The sequence below is a fragment of the Rana temporaria genome, chromosome 8, assembly GCF_905171775.1.
Source record: "Rana temporaria chromosome 8, aRanTem1.1, whole genome shotgun sequence".
Taxonomy (NCBI): Eukaryota; Metazoa; Chordata; class Amphibia; order Anura; family Ranidae; genus Rana; species Rana temporaria.
In genome coordinates, this window is record NC_053496.1 from 53697576 (window position 1) to 53724884 (window position 27309).

General features: G+C 45.5%; 1 protein-coding gene across 1 annotated transcript in view; it reads right to left on the minus strand.

The window, feature by feature from the left end:
- The window catches only part of LOC120946950, a 54245-nt gene extending 43696 nt beyond the window's left edge, over positions 1–10549 (minus strand). The window contains exon 1 of the mRNA XM_040361810.1: positions 10260–10549. Coding sequence (XP_040217744.1) covers positions 10260–10288 — 29 coding nt within the window. The 5' untranslated portion in view covers positions 10289–10549. The remainder of the gene's footprint in view (positions 1–10259) is intronic.
- Positions 10550–27309: the final 16760 nt, after the last annotated feature.

The following is a 27309-nucleotide window of genomic DNA, read 5'->3' on the forward strand; positions in this document are numbered from 1 at the left end:
CAGGATTTTGGTGGACCCATTTTGAAAAACTAAAGAATATAAGGGCTGTAGCTTCAATTTCAGAGGCATCTGCCCATATACGTCTTAACATGATTTGCCACAAAGGAAACGCATCACCAAGATGACTTGTCAGAACCAGGAATTTGCACTGAGCAGCCTCTTATCCCAGCATTGAATGGGTCCTGCATTTCTCTTCTGATCATACACAGCATTGAGCCAGCTTGTACCAGAGTTCTATGAAAAACACTTAAAATTTGAATTTATTTTTAAAAAAATAAACCCTTTTTACAATCTTGGGGGTTTTCAGGCTTTAAGTTTCCACAATCCTGAAGAAAACAAACCGTGCAAAAAACCTAGACATTATGCCAATTGGATGTGGGTTTACCCACATCCAATTTCGCAGGAGAGTGTGCCCGGCTCGCAATAGAGCTGGTTTACATACCTCCGGGGCGGCCCCGTCCAATATTTGGAAAGAGTCCTGTGTGTCTTGGGTTCTGATTAAGGTGCAAATTCAGGCAAAAATTTGGACCCGATTCACACCTGAATCTGAACAGGGACGCACCGAGTCAAGGCCGCAGCATGTGTGAACCCAGGGTACATTCACACCTGAAACTGCTTTAGATCACAGCAATATCAATGCACCAATTATAGTACATAGCACCGTACAAATGTTTTTCTCTCTCAAATAAATGTTCTTGAAATGCCACATCTCATTAGGTTATATAGGTTACAGTGCATGCAGTACTTTTCAGCACAACCCACCAAAACATGATGGTGTGAATCCGCCAGTCAGAAGTCATCATTTTGCCTCGTCTTGCAGTAGGACTGCGTTGGAATAGCCATCCAACCCAGTGCCACCACACTTGGTGTGAATCTACCCATAAATATGCACAGTGGAAGTCTGAGGCGAGACTGGCATTTATGTCAAACTATGACAAACTCCAGTTCCCCATTGTTTAAATGGGCACCATAATTACCCAGATCAGAGAGTGGGATTATGCAGGAAGGGCCAGAGGCCTGGTTTTGGCCAGTTAATGGCAGGAAAAAATAGTACATATACCGTACTTAAAGCCAAACTCTGGGCACCAAAATAAACAAGATGATCCGCATTCAATTCGTTATAAATTCCATCATTTAAAAATCAGCGGTAGGTATACGTTTCTTTTTTTCTTGCAGACCACTTTTGACATTAGGTAAATCTTTGCTTATAGCAGGGGGGGGAAGTACAAGTCCCCTATACTTCTTGCCTGCTCAGACATAAGCTGTGCAGGACCCCAGTGCTATGGTCAAATCACTGCCTCTCGTGCAGGACCCCAGTGCTATTGTCAAATCTCTGCCTCCCTTTCCCCCTGGCTTTTGACAAAATGAAGCACGGGGAGGCGTTTTGTGAACTGCCAGGAGAGGAAGTCGAAAACAACCATAGCACTGGCTACGAGACATGAAGTACTTTCATTCAAGCAGGCTGGAAATAAAGTTAGAGCTGTACTTCCTCCCCACGTACATCCAAAGCAAGGTTTACATAACATATAAAGTAGCCACCCTAATGGAGGTTATTAAACCCTGGTCATTTTGTGTGTGCCCAGAGTTTAGCTTTACAAAGTGTTGTCAGAAAAGTACATTTAAGGCTGGATTCACACTAGTGCAAATTGGATGCGAAGGTTCTCCACATCCAATTTGCAATAGCAGGAGATTGTGACCGGCTCTCTACGAAGCCTGTTCAGAAATCTCTGCTGCGAACTTGCACCGGGTCCTGTGCATCTTTTGGTCCGTTTCAGGTCCAAAATCAGACCAAAATTCTGGCTGAAATCAGACCTGAAACGGTGACGCACCGCACCCCTGCGGCTTGGATGTGAACCCAGCCTTAAAGACATGTTTACTTTTCAGTGGAACATTTGCCCACACATGCTACAAAGACAAATAGGACTTTTCCAAACGGTGACCTTAAACACGTCCCTCGTAGCATCTATACGCAGTTCCATTTTTCCGCAGGTCGAACCACCACAGAGTTTTCTTTCTAGAAGACTTTATTTCCTGTAGATGGGAAACATCACTTTACATCCTATTCTGGTTGGCGATTGGACCTCTGCAAATAAATCCGTAATCTCCAAGCGTTGTCTGGAATAGATCACGTGTGACCCATATCTAAGGTTTCGGTGCGGATATTTTCAGCTGGAACGTTGTCTGCAGCTGTTGCCTTGGAAGATGTAAGATATAACGATGGCTTGTTTTTAGGCTTCACATGACCTATGCCATGCCAATTTGACTCGACTACATATGATACCAAACATGGGTGGCAGTTACACCTGCATGAGGGTCACGTTTTTACTGTGACCTGCAGAATGCAGCGCTATCGGCCATCTTTATGACAAAGATTCAGCTGATCATTCTCAGCTGGGTCTGCTAGTGTCCTTATGCAAGCCATTAAAATCCACAAATGAGCGTTGACGCAATGAATATAGAAGGAATTACGGCGCATTATACCCTATAAAGGATTTTAGAATATAATAAAACAGCACGCATTTGAAATACTTGTATCAGCATAGAAAAATTCAAGGATGTGTCTTGTAACAAGAAAGCATTGCATCATCCAATTTCCAGACCCTATACTGCCACATAAGGATAGATTAAATTTGCAGCAAGGGAAACAGTTTTTACACCATCACAATCCTAACAAGAACACTAGCTATCACCACACTCCAATCGTGTTAATTTACAGCCAAAAAAGCAAGCCAATTTAAACCAAAACTCCTCTTTGGGCAACGTCTGCTAATGTGCTATGGTTAGCACTGCTTCCAGTGCGTGTTTGTACTTTGGATTTTTCTCCGACGGACTTGTGTGCCGTCTAATTATCCGATCGTGTGCACATATTTGTTGTCGGTAAATTTGAAAGCATGCTATGCAACATTTGTTGTCGGAAAATCCGACAATTGTCCGATGGAGCTTACAAACGGTCGGATTTTCTGACAAAACCGTGCCATCACACATTTGTTGTTGGAAAATCCGATTGTGTGTACGAGGCTTTCAGTCCCCCCCCCCCCCCAGACAACCCAGGGGTCGGAGCCGCTGTACTAGCTATACAACATTAGTACAGTGATCTCCCCTGCTGAGCTGTTGTGTTCTGACAGGGGGAGAGCCCCCTACAACACTCCAATGGCTGGCGCTGATCGGGAGTCAGTCAGCTGGTTTTCCAGCAAATTCATCTAAACGGCCAAGTTCTGACGGACAGACCGAAATATACACGGGCCGAATGTCTGACTTTTTTGTGCATAAGGCCTCAGTCCTGGTTCACACTGATGCAGTGCAGGAATTGCAGCGATTCCTGTGTGTATCCCACACTGCATACCAATCGCACGCCATTCACGCAAAACCACTGTGGGTGTCAATGTCAAGTAAACAGCAAAAATGGTTCACAAAACGCAGTGTGATTGTCTGAATCGAATTGCATGGAAGCAATCCGATTCCAAAGTGGCACTTTTTTTATGTGGGTGCAATTTGAGTTAGAGCAAATCAATGGATCCAAGTCGCACAGCAAAGAATCGCATGCGATTTGAACAGAAATGTGGTGCAATTCCTGTCTGAAGCGTGGTTCCCCGTTCCACATCAGTGTGAACTGGGACTTTATGAACCAGTATTTATTTATTTTTTTTAAATGGGCTGGCCATACACATACAGATTTGGCATCTCAATAGGATGTGGTTATTGATGGCGTCCTCAAACCAACCTGTAAGTTAACAACAATATCTGACCTCAGATAATGTAGGAAAAAGAAACACTTTGAAGTATACACACAGTCGCTTTATGGGTGTATCTTCCATTGTAAACACACGACACCCAAGCAGAGTCCTATCAGTTTCTAAATTCAGTAGTACGCCATACACTCCCAGATATATAGCAGACTTGACCTAAACTAAATCTGCCCTAGTGGAAACACATAAGCATACAGCAAACCATTACCACGTTCATCCAAGTAAAAGGATGCAACTCAAACACTGACAGATCAACCAATGATCAGAAATACCTACGTCATTTAAAAGCTAAGCCAACAAAAAGATAAAGCTCAGTGGATAAAAATAGACTGCTGATCTCAGATAAACAACAAAACGCAAAAACAGATGGAACCGGGAGGAAAAAAGCTACCATGCCAAAACATTGATATGCTGAAAACGTCAGCATAATCTAAAAACCTGCATGTTTTCATTTCAAATGTTTAGTACCAACGAGCTTATGCAAACGATGGGCTGCACGGATATCCAAGACGGTGTTTACGAACTGAAACTTACCTTAAAGGCCATTTCTACAAACTTACCTTGCGGACCGTTTCCAAAACTTACCTTGTTGGCCATTTCCATATATTCTTTACATACCTTTATAAACATCAGTCAACATCTAAGCATAAAAAGTTTTCTGAAAGGCATCACTAAACTGTAAGTGTCAGCAAACAATGTGCACTTACAGATAGTTCACCTGACATGGGGTCAGTTTTAAATCCTTAAATTGGACACGGCCCTCATGATTACACGTATATCTGCAGGAAGCCACACTTGGCAGGATAATGATTAATAATCATTGCCCTGTATCTAGGATGCAAATGCATGCCAGAAATTGAAAATATTCACTAGTAGTGCTTACTGTGCACAAAGCACCATACTTACCTTTGGAGAAAAATACCTACCTTAGCACAAGACCCTTACGAAGGGCTCTAAAAACAAATTTGGTCAGGGCTCTCAGAATAGAATCCCAGCAGCACTGTTGCTATACCTTGTGGTCTAGAGTACCCATGATCCGAGTAAAGCCTGCACTGTACATATCCTGCTGGTGTCCAATTAGGACTGGTAAACCTTTCCTAGAATAACCCCAGGGGCCACATACACCAGTCCTGGCTACACACACCAGATGCTCAACACCACAGCGCTGTTGTGATGGGTGGAGAAGTGCGGTTTTCTTCTGCAGTGCAATGGATGGCACTGCAGGTCACCGCAATGTGCTGCAGAGCAAACATTTAAATGCAACTCTGAACCCTCTCAATAAAGGGCAGACAGTGCATTGCAGTGCCTGTCAAAACAAATACCAGCCTGCATGATAAAAGTGGAGTGTTTTGGGAGCCAGCGGGTCTGGGCCCTCCCACTAGGTTGTTCTTGTGCATTGCGTTAGTACATTCATTTTCAATAGGCTGCCAACACACAAGGAAGTGCAATATTTTTCTAGACACAACCAGGCACTGTAGAGTGTTACCGTGTGTTGTGGTGCCCTGAAACGCATGTGCATTAAAGCCCAGCGCCACTTTTAATGTTTCTTTAAATAGCTTTGTTTCGGCCAAGCTGGCCCAAACTATTTACTGTGCGTTATAAACTGTATGTAGCTTTAGCTACATATAGTATACAGGACTGTTCCTGCAGTGGGACAGACTACCCTTCCTGCTCCTGAAACAAAACAGTCTCGGACTGAGCGTTGCTCATCTATTCACAGGAAGCTTTGTATTGAAGAAATACAAAGCTTCCTCCGACTAGCCGATGCAGAAATTGTGACATCTGAACCAATCCAATCAGAGGAAGCTGACGGACTTCAGCCATCACAGATGTCAGTCCAGGCACCACGTCATGACAAAGTCTGGATCCGCCAAGTGCCTGGACTCACACCTCCGCTCGGTGAGCCGCTAAAAACCCGAGCTGGTTGACCCGCCCCCTCCACAGCTCAGCGCTCCAATGAGAGGGGAGGAAGCAGAGAGCTGTGATCAATAGTCTAAAGCTCTCTGCTCACGGAGTTCTGAAAACCGAGCGATTGGCGGTGTTTAATCGCTCGGTTCTCAGTGCAAAAAAATAAAATAAATCCTTTACTTATCTTTTAAATGCAGTCTTCGGATTAAGGTGGCATTCAGCGTGAATGGCAATGTACTATCACACATACCTTACAGTAACACGCATGTCACTGCAAGTGTCCCTAAAGCTAGTTCATCATCTTCCCGAGGCAGATGAAAAAATACTTCACTTTTCTTTAGAAAACAGAGTCTGTGCTGTCTCTTAAAGGATAAGTTCACCTATGGAAACATGTTTCTGCAGCCCTTTCCCCCGTGACAGCAGACCAGGTATCTTCTCCTTGCACCTGCTGTCAATTTGAAAACAGCGAGGACGTGCAGGGCTCCACCCACATGGCCACGTCATTCATTTTTTCAGAGTTCTTTGAATAAATGCCTACAAGTACCATCAGCCTTTGTGGCTGAAGAGTTGCAGTTCTCAATGATGGTGATTGCTCTCATAGGCCATTGAGCTTCTAGGACTAAAGTAACTGCCTGCCCATACCAGAGGCAGACAGGTACACTGACAAGTCTGCAGGAGCCCGACATTGCACTCACAATCTGCTGATCGCAAGTGCTATGCTTTACAGGCTCCCAAGAATAAAAATAAAAATTGTAAATACACATTTGTTTACCTGCAAAAAAAATTGCATTATTTTTTTTAAGGTGAAATTATCCTTTAAGCAGGTCACATGGCCTAGGAACCTGTCACTTGGACAAGCTAGCAGGAATCTGCAGCAGCATATTCTCCCAGCATGGGAAACTTTTAGTCCTTCTAACCCTAATTGCTCAACTCTGCTAGTCTGTTAAAAGCTTCACATTATGTCACAAAGGCATATTTTACACATAACGTTACACAGAGCCATTTCAACAGCACTGCAAACGTGACGCACATTTTTTCACGCTTTGTGAACATGTGAAAAATCTTCCTCACCCTGTGCATTTTCAGTTTGCCCACACACAGCCACATCATTCATTCACAAGAACCAGTGAATGAAAAGACAAGTCCCAGCTGCCACCATAGCATGGAGACTTGTAGATATTAATGGAGTAGAAGTGTGCTGATGTCACCTCAGTCCACTGATCCTCCCTCAGCCCTGTAATAAAGGTCCATAACCTTTGTACAGACCTGCAGCAAGAGAAATAGTGTGCAGGAGACGCAGCATCACACCCGTGATAAGCCGCCAATCACGTTTGCAATACTTTCAAGACTCCTAAGCAACAAATTCACTTTATTCGGCATGGGTGCATTTGCAAAACAAAAGTGGAATTAGCTTTTAACATGTATAATTCCCCTACATGGGCCAGAAGCATGCGACCGCTCTATTTGGGCAAGTCATCCAACAACACAGGAAGCACTATCCCTACACACTATGTACAATGCGGCAGTACTCAGATGATGGTAAGGCTCAAAGTAGAATAGCTAAGGCCTAACTATACTTAAAAATGCTCCTCCCCCTCCTAACACCTACCTATTGTCAACCTGCTCTAGTCACATGATCCAGCTCCCGTCTCCCCCACAGGGGATGAGGGGGGAGAGCCTAACAGCTGCACCATGGGAGCCTATGGGCAACATTCTCAGCCAATGTCAGAGCTCACGCTATTGCCCTGCAGCCGGCACTGGCCCACACCGGTGATCACGTGATTGGACACAGGATAGTATAGGTCTTAGGAGAGGACACTTGTAAGAATAGATAGGCTTTAGCAGGAATTCTACTTGAAGGGGGGGGGGGGGGGGGAAAGAGTCATTCAACAGCACATTCCAGGTTCTATTCTGAGGGCTCACATGAACAGCACAGTTTTGTTTTAGAACAGAGATCTCTCACATCCAGTAATGAAGTACTGGACATAAGCATAGCCTCCAGTGATGAGCGCTAGTTTTGTTCCACCAGCAAGGAATGCTGGAAATTGTAGTTCACAAGCAACCCTTGAATGGCTGTGTGCCCCGTGTTTGATTGGATGCTGGAGGTTAAGGTACCTTCGACTGAGGAAGGGTGTGGATCTCAGCCAGTCCACATTTCCTTTGGTATCCCCATCCATTGGAGTACTCTCCATCACAGACAGCGATCATTTATTTTAGGAGGCGGACAGTTCTTTTCACCATATTTAAAGGCATAGTTCACGTTTACAAAATGTATGTTTGCAAGAGGATTCTGTGGATGAAACCAAACTGTGCAGCTTTGGCCAAAGCTGAATAATGTAGGTTAGGTTATTTGTGCACCTCATGAAGCCTGACTGAAAAACTCCCAGGAGACAATCCTGCTCTGCTTTGTTGCTAGAACCTGGGACCCCCTCGGGGGTCGAATGGCAATTTGCCAGGGGTCACCGAATCCTGGGCTGTTCCTGAAGCCCGCACCGCTCTCCCAGCCTTTTTGCGGAAGCCCAGCCGGGCTGTCCCTGGAGCCTGTGGCCGCCCACTCAGCTCACGGCATAGGTGGGGGGCAGACACTAGAGGTCAGCTGACTGGTGAGGAATGTGAAGTGGGAGGGGCTGGGGAGACCCCATCTCCTGATTAGGGCATAGGTGACCTTGATCAAGAGCACCCAAGTTGGCTGATCAGAACTCAGCCCAGTGCCGCCTCTGATCCCACCCCCCACCAGCACTGCCACTCATACCATTCCCCCCAACAAGGAGTAAGAGAAGAAAAAAGAGAGAATACATGGAAGGCAGAGGAAAAGAGGGGGGGGGGAGAGGAAAAGAGGGGGGGGGGAGAGGAAAAGAGGGGGGGGGGAGAGGAAAGAGGGGGGGGGGGAGAGGAAAAGAGGGGGGGGGGAGAGGAAAAGAGGGGGGGGAGAGGAAAAGAGGGGGGGGAGAGGAAAAGAGGGGGGGGAGAGGAAAAGAGGGGGGGGGGAGAGGAAAAGAGGGGGGGAGAGGAAAAGGGGGGGGGGGGCAAAGAATAAGAGAAAGAACAAGAAAGACAGCTAGAGAGAGGGATGGGGAACAAGAAATGAGGATAGAGGGAGATAAAAGGGAAAAAAGAAAGAACAAAAAAAAAGTGATAAATCCCAAAATGTACCATAAGGGGTTTTACTGCATGAGTTGAAGGGACTCAGGGAGCGCAAAATGTCCGCAGGTTTAGGGGCGCAAATTACTTGTCTTGCCCCGGGTGCCGACAACCCATGCTACGAAAATAATTTTACTGTTGGGGGTCCCCACAACATGGGAAATTTTATCAAGGGGTCACGGCACTGGTAAGGTTGAGAACCTCTGTGCTAGAACATTGCTATGACACCCCCAGCTCTTAGGCTCCATTCACACCAGATCCCGGGCAGAATTGCCGCAATTCCAAGTCACTGCAAAATGTGTAATGCCTTTGTGATGTCATTACTTAAAGTGGAGGTTCACCATCAAAAAAAATTCTGACATCACATGGAGTCGAGCCATCCTACCGACAGAACGCCAGTGTTTGTTTTTTTTCTCAGCACATACCCCGTTATCCCGATTTTCACCCCCCCCCCCCAGCAATCTCGCGGGACTGGGCGTTCCCAATCACTGCCTGTGATTGACAGGCTTCCGAACGGCGCATACTGCGCGTCACAGATTGCCGAAAAAAACAGAACGTTGGTGCGGCTCTATACGGCGCTTGCGCACCGACGTTCGAGTTCTGTCGGCAACCTGTGACGTGCAGTATGCGCCGTTCGGAAGCCTGTCAATCACAGGCAGTGCTTGGGAACGCCCAGTCCCGCGGGATTGCCGGGAGGTGAAAGTCGTGATAACGAAGTATGTGCTGAGAAAAAAGTAAAATAAAAAAAACAGCGGCATTCTGTCGGTAGGATGGCTCGACTCCATGTGATGTCAGAAATGTTTTTGAGGGTGAACCTCCACTTTAACAGCACCCCAATCACAAAGCTCACTCAAAAATGAACACAAGGTTCTTTTGGGCGACAGTCATAGCGTTAATGGGGTGCAATTAGAAGCATTCGCAATCTCATCCCATGTTTTGCAATCGCAGCAATTCCACCCACGATCTGGTGTGACTGGAGCCCTACCGCTCACCTCCCCCCATCACAGGAGGGCGCTCTCCAACACTGAGCTCAGGGATCCCGCATCAGGGAAGAGGGAGCATGTGAGGGGATCAAATCAGGAGAGCTCATTGCTATGATAGGGGGAGGCGAGCAGCTGACAGTCTCTTAGCAACAAGCAGGACAGGGTGGAGCCATCTCTGGGAGTTTTTCAGTCATGCTCCATGAGGTAGGTATATGATGTACACCTATAACAAGGACATTATACAATTTCGGTCAGAGCTGCACACTTTATTTTTTTCTCTACAGATTCCCACTTATCTACATAAACAAAATAATAAAGGTGAACTATCCCTTTAAGCCTCAGCCAGTACAGGGAGATCTGTGGTGTCTCCCTCACCTGGGTGATTGGATAGGAGGTGTGCGAGAGCCTCCTCCCCTCATACTATGTGTGTCCCCATCCAGCAGATGTACGTGTAAGAGCACGGCGGACCGGCCATACTCACCTCTCCGGGATGCTGTTCTTCTTCACCATGCTGCCGGTACAACGAGGCGACCAATGGGAGCGCGCTTAGATTGAAGGGCGACGAATGTATCACGCAACGCGGCGCCCCTATCACCAGGGCCGGCCGGAGAGCTCAACTACACCCAGCGGAGGTCACCCCCTCTCCTCCGTACACCTAACTACACCCTGACTGTGTCTGCAAGTGACCGACAGCACACACCGGACTGCCACCTCTCCGCCACACAGCACTGCCAAAGGAATGCTAGGCCTTCCGGTGACGTCGCTGCAGCGTACTACGCATGCGCGACCCGCCCACCACGATGAAATTCACGCAATTGGCGTAGCGTACGCCGTTTATCTTCTTCTGCTCGTAACGAGCAGGACGCTCGTTACGTAATTAGCTTAGCGTACGCAACTTCTCCGCAATTGAGGGTGTGCGTCCTGCGCATTACGTAATCAGCGTAGCGTGGTCAGCTGGTTGGCGCCATTGGAAGAGATCATTGTGTATTGTGTGCTGCACTTCCAGTGCTTGTAATATGGCGGTTATCAACCACAATACTGAGCTAGAACTGTGATACTGGAATATGTATTATACAAAATAAAAAGCAATACAAATGTCTTACAATTTATTTCTCTCAAACCAGAGTGTCAGCCCACCTCAGCTAGTGTTGCCACCTCATCCCTTTAACCACTTGCTTACAGGGAACTTTCACCCCCTTCCTGCCCAGACCAATTTTTAGCTTTGAATGACAATTGCGCGGTCATGCAATACAATTTTTAGCAATTTTCCCCACAAATAGAACTTTCTTTTGGTGGTATTTGATCACCTCAGCGGTTTTTATTTCTTGCATTATAAACAAAAGAAGAGGGACAAGTTTAAAAAAAAAAAACACAATGGGCCAGATTCTCAAAGAATTACGCCAGCGTATCAGTAGATACGCCAACGTAACTCAGAATCTAAGCCCGTCGTATGTTTAAGTGTATTCTCAAACTGAGATACACTTAAACATGGCCTGTGCCGTCGTATCTTAGGCTGCAATATTTACGCTGGCCACTAGGTGGCGCTTCCATTGCGGTCGGCGTAGAATATGCAAATGAGTCGTTACGCCGATTCACGAACGTACGCTTGCCCGTTGCAGTAAATTTTTGCCGTTTCCGTAGGAGATACGCGGCGTAAAGATAAAGCTGCCCCCTAGGTGGCGTATCCAATGTTAAGTATAGCCGTCGTTCCCGCGTCGCAATTTGAAAATTTTATGTCGTTTGCGTTCACGTCGAAACCAATGACGTCCTTGCGACGTCATTTACCGCAATGCACGTCGGAAATTTTCGGGACGGCGCATGCGCAGTACGTTCGGCGCGGGAACGCGCCTAATTTAAATGATCCACGCCCCCTACCCGGATCATTTGAATTAGGCGGGCTTGAGCCGGGGGGATTTACGCTACGCCGCCACAACTTTATAGGCAAGTGCTTTGTGAATCAAGCACTTGCCTGTAAAACTTGCGGTGGTGTAACGTAAATGTGATACGTTACCCCGCCGCAGATCTACCTGAATCTGGCCCAATATGTTTTACTTTTTGCTATAATAAATATCATTTTTTTTTTAAAACCAAATTTTTCCTCAGTTTAGGCCGATACATATTCTTCTACATATTTTTGGTAAAAAAAATCGCAACAAGCGTATATTGATTGGTTTGCGTAAAAGTTATAGGGTCTACAAAATAGGGGATAGATTTATAGCATTTTTATTATTATTATTTTTTACTAGTAATGGCGGCGATCAGCGATTTTTATCGTGACTGCGATATTGCGGAGGACACATCGGACACTTTTGACACATTTTTGGGACCATTCACATTTATACAGCGATCCCTTCTATACAAATACATTGATTACTGTATAAATGTGACTGGCAGGGAAGGGGTTAACACCAGGGGGCGATCAAGGGGTTAATGTATTCCCTAAGGAGTGGTTCTTACTGTGGGGGGAGTGACTGGGGGAGGATGACCGATGGTTATCCCTATGTACAAGAAACACACCATCGGTCCCCTCTCCCTGACATGACATGGATCTGTATGTTTACACACACAGATCCACTGTCCTGCTCAGTTACTGGGCAATCGCGGCATTGTGGAATGAGCACCGAATAGGGTAGTGTCGATCCCTGCCATTCCCATGGCGGTTCTCACCCAGCGAGCTAAAGAGGCAGTTGAGACGGGAAGGTGAGGTTTGACATAGGAGATAAGTAGTTGAGAGGATCCTGTGGGACGTAGAGCAGAGGTCTGAGACTCGTATGCCTGTAGGCAACGCACTACACAGAGTGAAGGATGTGTAGGAAAGGCAGGATAGAATACTGACTGGATTCTGGTCTTGGTCCTGCGGACTACGGAGAATTCAACACCTTGCGGCGAAAATTGCCGCCTGGAGATGTCCAGAGCCCGTACATCTGATATCCTCTTGATGGAAATCAAACAGAGAAGGACCGTAAGTTTTATGGATAAAAGTCTAAGAGATAGGTCCGTGTTCTCCCCCCAATTGGCGAACATATCAAGCACCTTGGAAACATCCCAGGTCGCTTGGTATCTAGGCCTAGGGGGACGTTGAAATTTGGCGCCTCGTAAGAGTTGGCATACTAACGGGTGTCTGCCGACCGGCAAGGAATCCACGGGGCAGTGGTATGCTGAGATAGCTGATCTATAGATATTGATAGAGCTGTATGACTTACCGGATTCAAAGGAATCCGCCAAGTAATTCACTATCAGTGCTACAGGGGCGTGAACGGGATCAACCTGTCGTTGATCACACCAACGCACCCAGAGCCTCCAGGCCGATCGATATCCCGATCTAGTCCCGGGGGCCCAGGCCAGGGCGAGGAGGTTCTGAGCTGATTCTGAAAGGACTCTACCTGGAGTTGGGATCCCGATACCAACCATGCCAGAAGCGGAAGGTTGTTGTCGCGAATCAGTGGATGGGGATCCCCGTTCGGACTGGTGAGGAGATGTGGAAATGGGGGGATAAGCCTGGGAAGGTCTATCGCCATTCCCAGTAGCATCGGGAACCATGGTTGGGAAGGCCACCAAGGTGTAATCAGTACTACCACCGCCCCCAGATGATTTATCCGTAGGAGGAGTCTGGGAATCAATTGGAAAGGTGGGAACGCGTAATGTGTTCCCTCCGGCCAGGACTGGCGGAGAGCGTCCACTGCGTATGCCTCCGGATCCGGCCTCCAACTGAAGAAGTGGGGCAGTTGATGATTGAGGCGAGAGGCGAAGAGATCCAAGGATAGCGGTCCCCAGAGACGCTGCAAGCGAAGAAATATAGATCGATCTAGTCTCCAGTCGCTGGAATCGCGAATATATCGCGAATTCCAGTCGGCAACTGAGTTGGAGACTCCCGGAATGTATTCCGCTATAGGGGTAATGTTGTGGGTTAAGCAAAAGTGCCAGAAATCTTTCGCTATGTATGCCAGGGTTTTGGATTTGGTGCCTCCTAGGCGGTTGACGTATTGTACCGCCGCCACATTGTCCATGCGGAACAGGATACAGCCTGTGGGGGTATGAGGCATGAAGCTCTTGACAGCGAACAGGGCTGCCAATAGTTCTAGTGCGTTGATGTGCAGAGAGGTCTCCGCTGCGGACCATGTTCCTCCTGTGGAGGCTGTCCCGCACCGGGCGCCCCAGCCCCGGCGACTGGCGTCTGATTCTATGACGACGTCCGGGTTGGGGTTGAAGATGGTCCGGCCGTTCCATTCGACGGCGTGGTGAAGCCACCATCTCAACTCCTTGGTAGCCTCCTGACAGAGGGGAATCTCGTCTGAGTATCTGAGGCCCTGTCTCAGATGCATGATTTTGAGCCTCTGAAGGGCCCTGTAATGCAACGGGGCCGGAAATATGGCCTGAATGGAGGCCGCAAGAAGGCCCACCAGCCGTGCCAGTGTACGGAGGGAAAGACAGTCTCGGCGTAGTGCCGAACGAATCTCCTTGCGGATGAGGGCGAGTTTGGGTTTGGGAAGGCTGAGGGTGGATAGAACGGTGTCTACCGTGAAGCCCAGGAATTCCATCTGTTGGGATGGTATTAAAATGGACTTTTCGTGATTGATAATGAATCCCAGTGACTGTATTAGTTCCAAAGTCCATGACATATGGAGGAGGGATTGATTCCTGGAATAGGCCATGATGAGGATGTCGTCCAGATAGATAATCAGACGTACTCCTCTGCTTCTCAGAGCTGCCACCACCGGTTTCATGATCTTGGTGATCTTGGGCGGATGACAGGCCGAATGGGAGGCAAGTGAATTGCCACATCCTGCCTCTCCACGGGAACCGGAGCAGGTGCTGCGATTCTGGGTGTATAGGGACCATTAGGTATGCGTTTTTTAGATCTATCTTTACGAGCCAGTCCCCAGTGTGGAAAAGGTCTCGGAGGAAATGGATTCCTTCCATCTTGAAATGTCGATATTCGACGTATTGGTTTAGACCCCTGAGGTTTATTACTGGGTGGAAGCCTCCCCCTTTTTTGTGTACCAAAAACAGGTTGCTCACGAAACCTGGGGAAGAAGGATCCACTTCCATGATTGCACGTTTGGCCAGGAGGTCTCGAATCTCCTTGTCTATGAGAAGACAGCTCTGTGTCGCAAACCGAATGGGGGGAGGGATTTGGTTGAGGATCGGAGGGGACAGTATGTCTATAACAAATCCCTCTACTGAGTGTAATATCCACGCGTCTGCCGTAATCGCAGACCAGGCGTGGGTAAAATACTTCAGACGACCCCCCACAGGAACCTGACTGAGTGTGGTGTAAGGTATACTCACCGGTAGGAGGTCTGGATCGTGGGTATCCTCGTCCCCCGCGTCCGCGCCAGGGTCTGCCTCGGGGAGGGAAGAATGGTGCTGGTTGAGCCACTGGGGCGGCATAGGACGGAGCCTGGTATTGATATTGAGCAGGGGGTCTGCCCTGCGGCCTATAGAAAGTGGAACGGCCGGCAGAACGGCCTCTATTTCTGCCGGCCCTGTTAAAAACCTTATTGGTCCCGGTTCTACGTAAGGAGTTTTGGGCCTTGTCTAGGCTGGTCAACAAGCCCACAAATTTATTTATGTCCTTTATAACCATTTCGCCAAAGAGCATGCCCTCAGCCGAGGGACCGGGCTCGGATTCCGCCAGGTGGGACAACTGGGGATCTAGGCGCATGAGGATCGACCTGCGTCTTTCTACAGAGCATGCCGTGTTTGCCGTGCCGGCCAGACATAGGGCTCTTTGGGCCCAGCCTCTTAGTTGAGGTAAATCAACCGGTTGACCAGAAGCCGCAGCTTGCTCGGAGAGGTTAAGGATCTTAGTAAGTGGGCCCATAAGGTCCAGTACGCGGTCTTGTATCGACCGAAAGGATCGTTCGATACCTTTCTTTTGAAACTTTCCTGTTTTGAGAAGATATTTGGTTAAGACCGGGTCCACCTCTGGGGTGGCCACAACCTTTTTAGGTATTGAGGGTCTGGGGCACTCGGCTCTTAACTTATTACAGCCAGATTTATCCAGGGACTTCCTTGCCCACAGCTCCACATATTGTGATACGTGTGGTAGGGGAGTCCACTCTTCGGAGCGCGGGTGGGTAATTGCGTCCGGGGGGAAAAAGGGTTCTCCAAGGGCGTCCAGGAGGACTTCATCCTGCGTGGCAGGAGTGGCAGCTGTGTCAAGTGCCATGGCCCCAGCATCTTCCGTACCTGATTCGGACTCCGAGATTTCCGACCCTTCAGAGGGGTCGGCAGAGTCATCATCAGAGGATTCGTCATAGGAATTTGGTTTAGCCCTTCTAACGGCTTTGTACCCCGTTTGTTGTTTCTCCCTGGGGTCCAGGGGTCGAGAGACTGTAGATTGATGCTGGGGTTGGTAGACCATGTTAGGGGCTACCTGTGTCAAATTATTTACTTCCCCTGTCGGGGAGTCATGCACCACCAGGGTGTGTTTCCTCTTGTGAGAGGACTTGCCCTTTTTTGTAGGTGGTTCACTGCCCTGTGGTGGCAGTGGTGGAGTAATTGTGGGTTGCTGAGTCCAAGGGACAGGGACAGTGGAGGCCAGGGCAGCCTGGATGGACATCTGGATTATGTCCTGTAATTGGGAAGCACTAAGTGTGTGTGAGTTGCCTGAGGGAATTTCCCCATTGGGACTTAGTTGAGTGGGGTCAGCCATGATTTTCAGATTCGCACAGTAGTGAGAAGTATGTGTGATTGGCAGTGCAGGTGCCTTAATTCTGTGGCTGACAGTTAATGGCCAAGATAGTGCTGGGCGTTTTTGGGTGAGCTAAATGGGTTACCAGGATGCAGAGCAGTGTCTGCAGGTTCCGATCCTATCCTCCCTTCCGTTGGCGCCGGACTGGCAACGGAGGGGAGGTGAACTTGAGAGAGAGGAGCGGCCCGTGGGCGAGATATCGCAATATCTCAGCCGCTGGGCTCCGATTGGCTGAGCGGGGCGGGAGCTGGAAGCTCCGCCCCCCGAAGTGCGCGCGATCTGTGGAGAAGCAGGGGAAGGTAAAATGGCGCCGAGGGAGCGGTCGCATAGGTTGAAGAACGGGCAGTGGAGTGGGGGAATCGTAACTCTGTCGCAGGGAGGGGGGCGGACACCCGATTTCTCCGATTATCAGGTAGAGGGAGGAAAGTAAAATAAGAGGAAACTATGAGGAGAATAGATCGCTGCAGGGAACTGTCAGAAGGACAGACCAATGACAGAAAGCAATGGAGGAAAAACGGAGCTGAATACCAAATAGAAATAATAGAAATAATAATAATAGTAGTCAAGATAATAATAATAAAATAATAAAAATAATAAAAATATTCAAATAATAATAGTCAAATAATAGTCAAATAAGGTATCAATTCCTATAAATGACACAGTATTGACAAGTATACTTATCTTATCTAGCTATGAGCAGAAAGAAAGAGGAGGAACCACCACAAGCAGCCCCCTTTTATGGAGACCTCCGTAGGGGTGGGGCTAGTGACTGTAGGGACTGCTGGGGGTGGTAATGTGTTATAAAAGTTTTTTACATTGAATTTTTTAGAAATACATTCTGCTGTGAGCATTAATAAAGAAAGATTAATGCACAAGATATGAGCCTCCTGTCTGATATATAACCCTGGTTTTCTTATCGGAATTTCCCATCGCGTGTACACGGCATAAGAATGACTCACACTGATTTGGTTGAAAGTTTATTTGCTTTAGTCCCATCTCACTATATCTTGTACAGTAATAGCGGCAGACCCAATTCTTGTATTATTGGTAATTTGTGTAAGCTCCCCACCTTGTGGGCAAATAATGCATTGCAGCCTAGATACAGAAAAGGGCTCTGGTGTACCTGAAGGATACTTTGCCCAAATAGTGGAAAATTATGGAGTGCCCGAAACATTTCAGCAACCATTTTAAAATCAAACGTATGATTAGTACTGTTGTCAGTCTAAAAAAAATCTGCTTTCTTTGTAGTCTGTAGTGTAGATACAACTGTGTGTATGGTATTCAAAATTATTAGCAAAATGCAGGTGCTACTTATTTTAATATTCACCCTAAGGGCCCTTTCACACGTACGGACAAACGGTCCATTTATTACAAGTCTGTTTACGGACTTGTAATGTATCCCTATGGGATTGCAGACGTTAGCGGATGATGCATCCGCTAACGTCCGCAACCATCCGCGTCCGCAAAGATCCGCTTTTGCGGACGGAAGAAAACCCTATTTTTCTTCCGTCCGGCGGAACAGATCGGATGAATACGGACACACGGTCCGTATTCATCCGATTCCCCATAGGGGAGAGCGGAGGAGAGACAGGGCGGTCTCTGCACTGTGTGCGGGGACCGCCCTGTCCGCCGACAGCTCAGCGGGGATTACGGAGGAATCCCCGCTGAGCCAAACGGGCTAACGGAGCGGATCAATTACGGATCCGCTCCGTGTGAAAGAGCCCTAAAAGTGCTGATAACCCAAGCCACTAGGATGCATAAGGCAAGCCAAAGACAAAACAATTTTCTTTCGATTGATTCCCTTATCAACACAGTCTGTGTTGATGGGGAGAATCCCTCCTGCGAGGCTATTGCTTTCTCCGGCGGGGGGAGGGGGGTTGGCGTCCCCACCTTGAGATCACAGTGATTATTGCTAACAGCTTTAACAGCTGCTAGCAATAATCGCATGTGAAATCCGACAGGCTGGTTGTACCCAATTTAATTGATCAATAAACTTGGTACATTCAGCCTGCCCATACATGGTTTGAATCTAGGTCGGTCCCTGCTAACCTGGCCGAGATTTTAACCATCTATGGCCGGTTTAACAGTCATATGGTTTGTTACTAAGTCACATTGTTTACATTATATTGCTTATAGTATTTTTTTTGTTATTTTTTTGTTTTTTGTGTCTCTTTTCTTCTTCTTTTTTTTTTGTTTTTTTGTTGGAGGATTCGGATAAACCACCATATAGTAAAGGAAGACAGCATGTAGTGAGCTCCCTTTCAAGTGTCAAGGCATGACAAATGTGAAATGTTAAATTGTATATGTAAAGAGGAAAATTTAATAAATAAGAGATTAAATAAAATAAAGTCACATTGTTTACATTATCTTCCGAAGACTTCTGTTCAACAAGTGCATAGCTCTCCCAACTGTCCCGGTTTTGAAGGGATTGTCCCTTTTTGGGACCAAATTCCTCTTGGCTTCTTTTGCCTACAGTTGTCCCCCTTGTTTGGTCTGATGTATAGCTGTGGTAATTACTCGTGCCGCGTACACACGACCGTTATTCATGTCATTGAAAAAAACAACGTTTTGCTCTACGTGATTCCTCTCAAGCCTGCCTTGCATGCACAAGATCATGAAAATAAATGCTCGAGCAAAGCGCAGTGATGTACAACACGTACGACGGCACTATAAAGGGGAAGTTCCATTCGAATGGCGCCACCCTTTGGGCAGCTTATGCTAATTTCCCCGTCTCATAACTTGCTTCTGAGCATGCAAGTTTTTCCCCCCCTCGTTAAAGCGCACACACGACTGTTTTTCACGATGTGAAAAACTATGAGAAAAAATAGAGCAGTTTCAAAAAAAAATTCCCTGATTTTTCTCGTCAAGAAAAATGCTCTGGAGCCTACACACAACCATTTTTCACGACCAATTTAAAAATGGCATTTTCCTCGTCATGAAAAACGGTCGTGTGTACGCGGCATAAGGCAGTGAAACTGATCAAATCACATGTGCAAAAAATGGAAAGCCTGAAAACATGACCTGAAAACATGAGAAACACTGGTATAGACCATGGTAACAAAATGTAATAATTAACTACCAAAAGTCTTATACTAAATTAAATCTCTTATTTATTGCATATCTTGAATTTAAACATCACTTTTTAAAATAATAGTGGGGAAAAAACAATTGTGAGTTTAATGCGGAACTTTAGTCATCTTTCCATCTGTTAAATCTTCTGCCCATGTTGTTTTAACTTTGGATAGTTAATACCTTATACAGCCCACTTCCTGTTTCTTGTTTAGTAAAAGGCTTGTGACATCATGCACAGCTCTCATTAGGTTAGATCCACAGAGCGAGTAAGCCGGTGTATCTACTGATACGCCGGCGTACTTTAAAATTTCCTGCGTCGTATCGTTGTTTTGAATCCTCAAAACAAGATATGACGGCTTCTGGGTTAGATCCGACAGGTGTACGTCCTCGTACGCCTTCGGATCTAAGATGCAATACTTCGGCGTCCGCTGGGTGGCGTTCACGTAGTTTTCCGCGTCGGGTATGCAAATTAGCTATTTCCAACGATCCACGAACGTACAAGTGGCTGGCGCATTTTTTATAAATAGTTAAAGCTGGTATTTTGTTGCGTATAGTTAGATTTGCCATGTTAAGTATGGCCGTCGTTCCCGCGTTTAATTTGAATTTTTATTTTATTTTTTTGCATAAGTCGTCCGTGAATCAGAATGTACGTAAGTCACGTCTATGTTAAAAAAAATGACGTCCTTACAACGTCATTAAGCGCAAAGAACGGCGGGAAATTTAGGGACAGCGCATGCGCAGTTCATTCGGTGTGGGGACGCGCTTCATTTAAATGAAACACGCTCCCTAATCGCCGATTTGAATTCCGCGCCGTTACGCCGCTTGAGATACACTACGCCGCCGTAACTTACGGCGCAAATTATTTTGGGATTCGAACCAGCAAAAAGTAAGTTACAGTTATCTCACATACGCTGCGCCGATGTATCTGTATGTGGATCTACCCCTCTGTCACTCTTGTGAAAGTTTGCCAGGAAGTTGGGGGGGAGGGGTGAGTCATAGGAGGGCTAATGAAAGCTGCAGAGCTGGAGGTGTGCCTCTGTGTGCCTGTGTAAATCCAGGAAGTGAACAGGCAGCAGCTTCAGCTGCCTACAGTTAAAAAGGTTGCAGCCAGACTTAGTGGAGGGAGATTTTTGTAGCATGTTTGGCAGGTGCAGAATCACAGTATATATAAAATACATTGGACATTGTTCATATATTACAACAAGTAGCCAGGATTAACCAAATTCACCATATATATAATTTTTCAGTTGTGTCATGTAGACCGGAAATGTGATAAAAGAGTATAATTGGAACAACACGTATTCAAAAAAAAGTATAAAAAGACATTCATTATAAGTAAAGTAATAAAATGAAATAAAAATAAAATTATATTGATAAATACTTTTATGAAAATTAAAATAATTAAAATGTTTGCAAATCTTTTGTTTTAGGACTGCAAGTTCCTTGTTGACTACTTGCAAGTACCCCTATATCTTTAAAAATTTTTTTGCTAATAAAAAGTTTGAAATTAGAAATTCTACCTAGAAGAATGGAAATTATAGTATTGGGTGTACTCTATTATGCTACAGAGGATTTGAGGGCCTATATCAAATTCTATTGTTTTATATATTTAGCCACATATAGCCATCCATAACCAGGATGTTTAAAAAAAATTGAAATAAAACTGTTAAAGGGACGCTAAAGGTTCAGGTTTTTTTTTAAATAACAAATATATCATACTTACCTCCACTGTGCAGTTCGTTTTGCACAACACCACGGCCTACCTGAGGATTGTTTCTGATGTCCCTCCCTTTATGACTACAGTGTACCCATCTTCTGATGGTTCCTTCCAGCAGGATAATGTACCATGTCACAAAGATCAAATCATCTCACCACTGGTTTCTGGTGTGGCCCCGAACGTCCTTTTCTGGGGTACCACGGCGGCTGTCTCAGCTCCTCCCCGCAAGAACTAACCCCCTCTGGGAAGCTCTCTCCTGAGGGGGTTACCTTGCGGGCACGCTCCCGTGTTATACACTCAGTGTGCATAGCCGCCAAGTGTATGACTCGGCTCCTCCCCCCGGAGGCTGTGTCACTGAATTTGATTGATAGCAGTGGGAGCCAATGGCTGCGCTGCTATCAATCTATCCAATGAGGAGCCGATCAGCAATGGAGAGAACGACGCGGGATCGCGCCCACAGAGATTTGGTGCTCAGGTAAGTAAAATGGGGGCTCAGGGGGGCCGGAGAGTGCAAGGTGTTTTTTCACCGTAATGCATAGGATCATACTGGGGCGGTTTGCAGGCGCTATTGCGCTAAAAATAGCGCGTGCAAACCGACCTGAAACAGCAGCTGTTGTTTCTCCAGTGTGAAAGCCAGAGGACTTTCACACTGGAGCGGTGTCCTGCTTTTGAGCGGTGAAGGAGCGGTGTGTATACTGCTCCTTCACCGCTCCTGCCCATTAAAATCAATTGGCTCCGCGGCTAAAAATAGCGCCGCTTTACCACCACCCCAGTGTGGAAGTGTGAAAGGTGTGTAACCCTAAGGTGAAAAAACACAAAGCTTTACAACCCCTTTAAGATTTATATCTTTATTCATGCTTTCTGATTTTTTAACAGAAAAATCATTTGGTTTCATTCTGTGAAATTTGGATCTTCACTGTCCTGTAATTTTATCTATTCCATAGAAGGTCATGAGTGATGGGTCTTGATACACCAGGGCTGCCCAACCTTTTGAAGTGTGAGGGCCACTTAAGCGACTTGGTAACTGGTCGTGGGCCATAATCAGCATAGCAGGCGAATGGCAGGTCCATGGCCCCTCTGCATATGCAGAGCAGACACGGACACAGCCGGATTAGATTGGAGATAGAACACAAGTTGGTTTACATCTGCCACTCCTTAGAGGTGAATGGAGGGTCCAATTGGGTCGGGCTGCTTTCACACTGATTACCCGCACAGCAGGTGCAACGCAGTGTACCTTTGGCTTTTCTGCACTTTGCAATAGACTTCTATTATATTCTGCAGGTTTGGTGCACTTCCAGAAAGCTCACCTTACCTGCAGGTAATATCAGAAGTCTACGGCTCAGTGCAGGTAACCCGCAGGTGCGCTGCGCTGCATCTGCGGATTAGTTTGAAAGCAGCCCAGTAACCACTGCAGAACAGATATGCCCATATATACACTGTGATTTTAGTAATAAACTGACCTTTAATAACAGTATTTTATTCTATTCCATCCCAGAGCAGGAGGTTGTGGGCCACATCAGAGGGCTCCGTGGGCCACTGGTTGGGCACCCCTGCGATACACTATGCTTTGGGAATCCTTTTCTAATGTTTTTAATATGTTCCCGGATTCTAACCTATAATGGCCTAGTTGTTCTTCCTACGTGCTGAAGCCGGCATGGACATTCCATAGTATTACATGTTATTAATTCTGACATTTTATATTTCTTGCCTGTATCTGTAGATCTAAATGTTTCTTTCTTCCTGTGAGACCCGGTTCACACTGGGGCGACTTGTCAGGCGACGCAGCCGCCTGACAAGTCGCGTCCCATTCTAGTGAATAGAACCGTTCTAATAGGAGCGACACAAGTCGCTCCGACTTAGAAAAAGGCTCTTGTACGACTTCGGGGGCGTTTTGTCATTTTGCAAGTCGCCTTGGAAGTCGTCTTCAGTAGTGTTGAGCAGAATATGCCATATTCGATTTCGCGATATATCTCGAATATATATTCGAATATTCGAGATATATTCGCTAAATTCGAATATTCGTGATATTTTATCGAAATTAAATGATTGCGATTTTTCGCTATTGCGAATGCGAAAATAATTGCGATTTTTTGATAACTGCGGTAGGAGCACTCTGATTGGCTCAGAATATTCGTGATATTTTATCGAAATATCGCAACATGCGAATGCGATATTTATTGCGCAATTTCGAGAAATGCTGGAGGAGCGCTCTGATTGGCTCAGAATATTCGTGATATTTTATCGAAATATCGCAACATGCGAATGCGATATTTATTGCGCAATTTCGACAAATGCTGTAGGAGCACTCTGATTGGCTCAGAATATTCGTGATATTTTACAATACAAAATAATTGCGAATATTCGGCAAATGCGGAAGGAGCACTCTGATTGGTTCAGAATATTCTTGATATTTTACAATACAAAATAATTGCGAATATTCGGCAAATGCAGAAGGAGCACTCTGATTGGCTCAGAATATTCTTGATATTTTACAATACAAAATAATTGCGAATATTCGGCAAATGCAGAAGGAGCACTCTGATTGGCTCAGAATATTCGTGATATTTTACAATAGAAAATAAAAAGTGTTTTGCATTGGTGGTGATTCTTTACTCTATCCATCTGTCACAGCCGTTTGTCAATCAAACACCTTGAAGATTGAACACGTTCATGCTGCATGCTTTGGACTTTTTTTCACTTCACATATCAAAGACATTTTTATGAAAGATTATTTTTCTATTATTGGGACTATATTTCTTTATATATTTGTTTCACTGTGTATTTCACAAGTTATTTGCGCTTGCTTATTTTAAAATTTGCCCACATGTCTTGTCACTAGACATATTTTTTATTCTTGTAGAGCGACTCCATTTTCTGTCTTGTATTAAATTATGTTGTATAACATTTTTGAGTTGCTGCTGTATTCTCCCCTTTTTTTAAGGTATGCGCAATTTTTTCCTTCTTACAAAAAAAAATAATATCAAACATACAAATATTCATAACAGAAACATACACAAAGCCCCCCCCCTTTTGCATCAGAGACAATCAGAGTTCTCCTACCACAGTTATCGAAAATTCGCAATCATTTTCGCATTCGCAATAGCGAAAAATCGCAATGTTTTTTTTTATATATTCGGCAACATAAAAGGATCGCCTCAGCTTAGCTACTCGGCCCAGGGTCTCTAATCATACCAGCAATGCTTTTAGACGTCGATAGGATGTGATCTGTTTTAAAAATCAAATTGAAAAAATGCGAATATTCGGAATTGCGAATATTCACCGCGAAATTCGAAATATAGCGCGATTTCTCGAATATGCCATATTCGAGCCGAATATTCGCAATGCGAATATTCGTGAGCAACACTAGTCTTCAGGTCGCCTGGCCGAGTCGCCCCCGAAGTTGTGCCGCCCCTGTGTGAACCGGCTCTTAGTTTGTTGACTGGTTCTGCACGGTAGGCATTTTTTGCATCTGAAGAATTCTTTTCAATCTGAAAACATACAAATTTGTTTTGGAGGGTCTAGTACAGTGTGAATACGTTTGTTTCTCAGCATGGGTGTCTTTCTATAGATGAACCTGGGATGTTGTGGGAGGATCGTCTTTAATGTTTTATTCGATTTTAAAATTGGCCAGTGTTTTTTATAAATTTTCTCCAGTTTTCTATATTGTCTGTTAAAACCTGTAAGAAAAGCTGTTTCCGCATTTTTGTTGTTGTTCTTCTCTCTTTTCACATTTAACATTGTTTCTCTGTCCATTGTTTTCACCACATTTCTAAGAACTTCTTATTTTATTTTGTTGTAACCTTTTTATGCAAATCTATGCATAAGCACTTTAGATTGCACCTCATAATCCTTCTTGTCACTGCAGTTCCTATGCACTTTCATGAACAGTCCTTTTCTATCCATTTACGACAATGACAAGTTCTGGTGGGTATGTACCTGTTGTGATCCATTTGTTTAAAGAAGGTTCTGGTATGTATATGTTCATATTCTTTGTAGATTTGTAAGTCCATGTAGTCTATGCTGTTTATGCTCCAATTTCCTGAAAAGGAAATTCCGTAGATGTTATGGTTAATTTCGTCAAATAATTCTTGCAATGATTCTTCCATACCTCTCCAGATTATCACAATGTCATCAATATACCTTCAATAAAACTTCAGGTTAGGTCTTTCCATGCTGTATATTCATTCTTCCTCCAATTTTTGCCTAAATAAATTTGACACACCGGGCACATATTTGTCTCACATGCTACTCCTTTGTTTGTACATAATGTTCACCTTTGTACCAGAAGTAGTTATTGCTCATGACCATCTTCAAACCCTCCAGTATGTAGTTTATTTGTAAAATTTAAACTCCAACCCATTTCCATCGACACCACCAAAAATATCATCGGTAGCCTGCGGGACAGTACAGTGCCGAATGACATCATTCCCACAAAACTGCTGAAAGAATGTGCCAAGACATTGGTGCCCGCGGTCTCGCACCTCATAAACCAATCATTTAAGGAAGGCATGATGCTGACCTCTCTAAAACAAGGCATAATAAAACACATTTAAAAAAAAAAAATCTCGACCCAAAGAACCCAAGCCACCGTCGACCTATAATAGGTCTCAGCGTTTTCTCCAAGGTCATGGAGAAAGTTGTAGTACAACAACTACAACAGCATTTAGACACCCATAAACTACTGGACCCACTACAATCGTGTTTCCGGCCAGGTCACGGCACGCAAACAGCACTTCTCAAAATATGGGATGATGCTCTCGAAGCAGCAGACGAACGGAGAATCTTGTCTTCTGATATTGCTAGACCTTAGTGCGGCGTTTGACACAGTAGATCACAAAATCTAGCTGACTCGGCTCACAGAAGTAGCCAGAGTCGCAGACTCAGATCTACCCTGGTTCTCATCATTTCTGGAAAATCGATCCCAGATAGTGGAACTAGGACCTTTCACTTCAGAAGCGCGTACTCTGACATGTGGAGTCCCTCAAGGGTCCCCCCTGTCGCCCGTGCTATTCAACATTTACCTTTGCCCACTTCTCAAAATTATCAGTAACCAGGATCTACTCTACCATTCCTACGCCGATGATACTCAGCTTTACTTTCGTATAAACAACAAAAAGGACCAACACCTCGGACTAGAAAAATCCCTCACTCTTATAGACAACTGGATGACGGAGAGTCACCTCAAACTCAATGGTTCAAAAACAGAACTCCTTCTGGTCCATGCAAACACAAAGAGATCGGCCAGGATGACATGGTCGCCTCCGCCGATATTTGGACAGACGCAGACCATTACCCCAAGCACCAAAGTCAAAAGTCTAGGAGTAAGGAAAAACCATGGATACAGATGGAGCAAAATATAACTGATATACCCTTGGAGGGAATAGTGTGGATAGAGGAGGGGGTGATACCAAAGGAGGTGAAGGGACATCCCACGATAGGAGCTACAATCCAGGTCAGTAAAAAAGTATTCAAGAAAACAAAGATGTCGGTACACCCAAGTCCTATGACCCCAATTTTGGGGACACCAAGTTTTGAGCCAGGATTGGTAGACCAACGGTTCAAAGAGGTAAGGCAGAGGGGAATTAGTAGGATGGTTAATTTTTCAAGGAATAATTATGTAATGACTCGGGAGGAGATCGAAAATGAGTTCTCGGAAAACTTGGACAGTTTCAGGTTAATACAACTCAAAGCATATATACGGGTAGCCACGCAACATATGGCAGAATTACGAATGTTATCTGACTTTGAAAAGATATGTTTAAAGGGAGAGCCTATGAGGCACTTACTTTCTGCTATGTACGCGATGGTGGTAGATCTAGGAGCTCCACAAGAATTGGCTTTTTTAAAAGCATGGGAGAGGGACCTAGGAATGACTTTCTCGGAGCTACAGAAAAAGAAAATACTGCTATTTACCCATAAAGCCTCGATGGCAACTAAATATCAGGAGGGAGGGTACAAGATCTTAACCAGGTGGTATAGAACTCCGGCAGTATTGAATAAGATGTTTCCTCAAGTGTCTAATCAATGCTGGCGGTGTCAAAATGC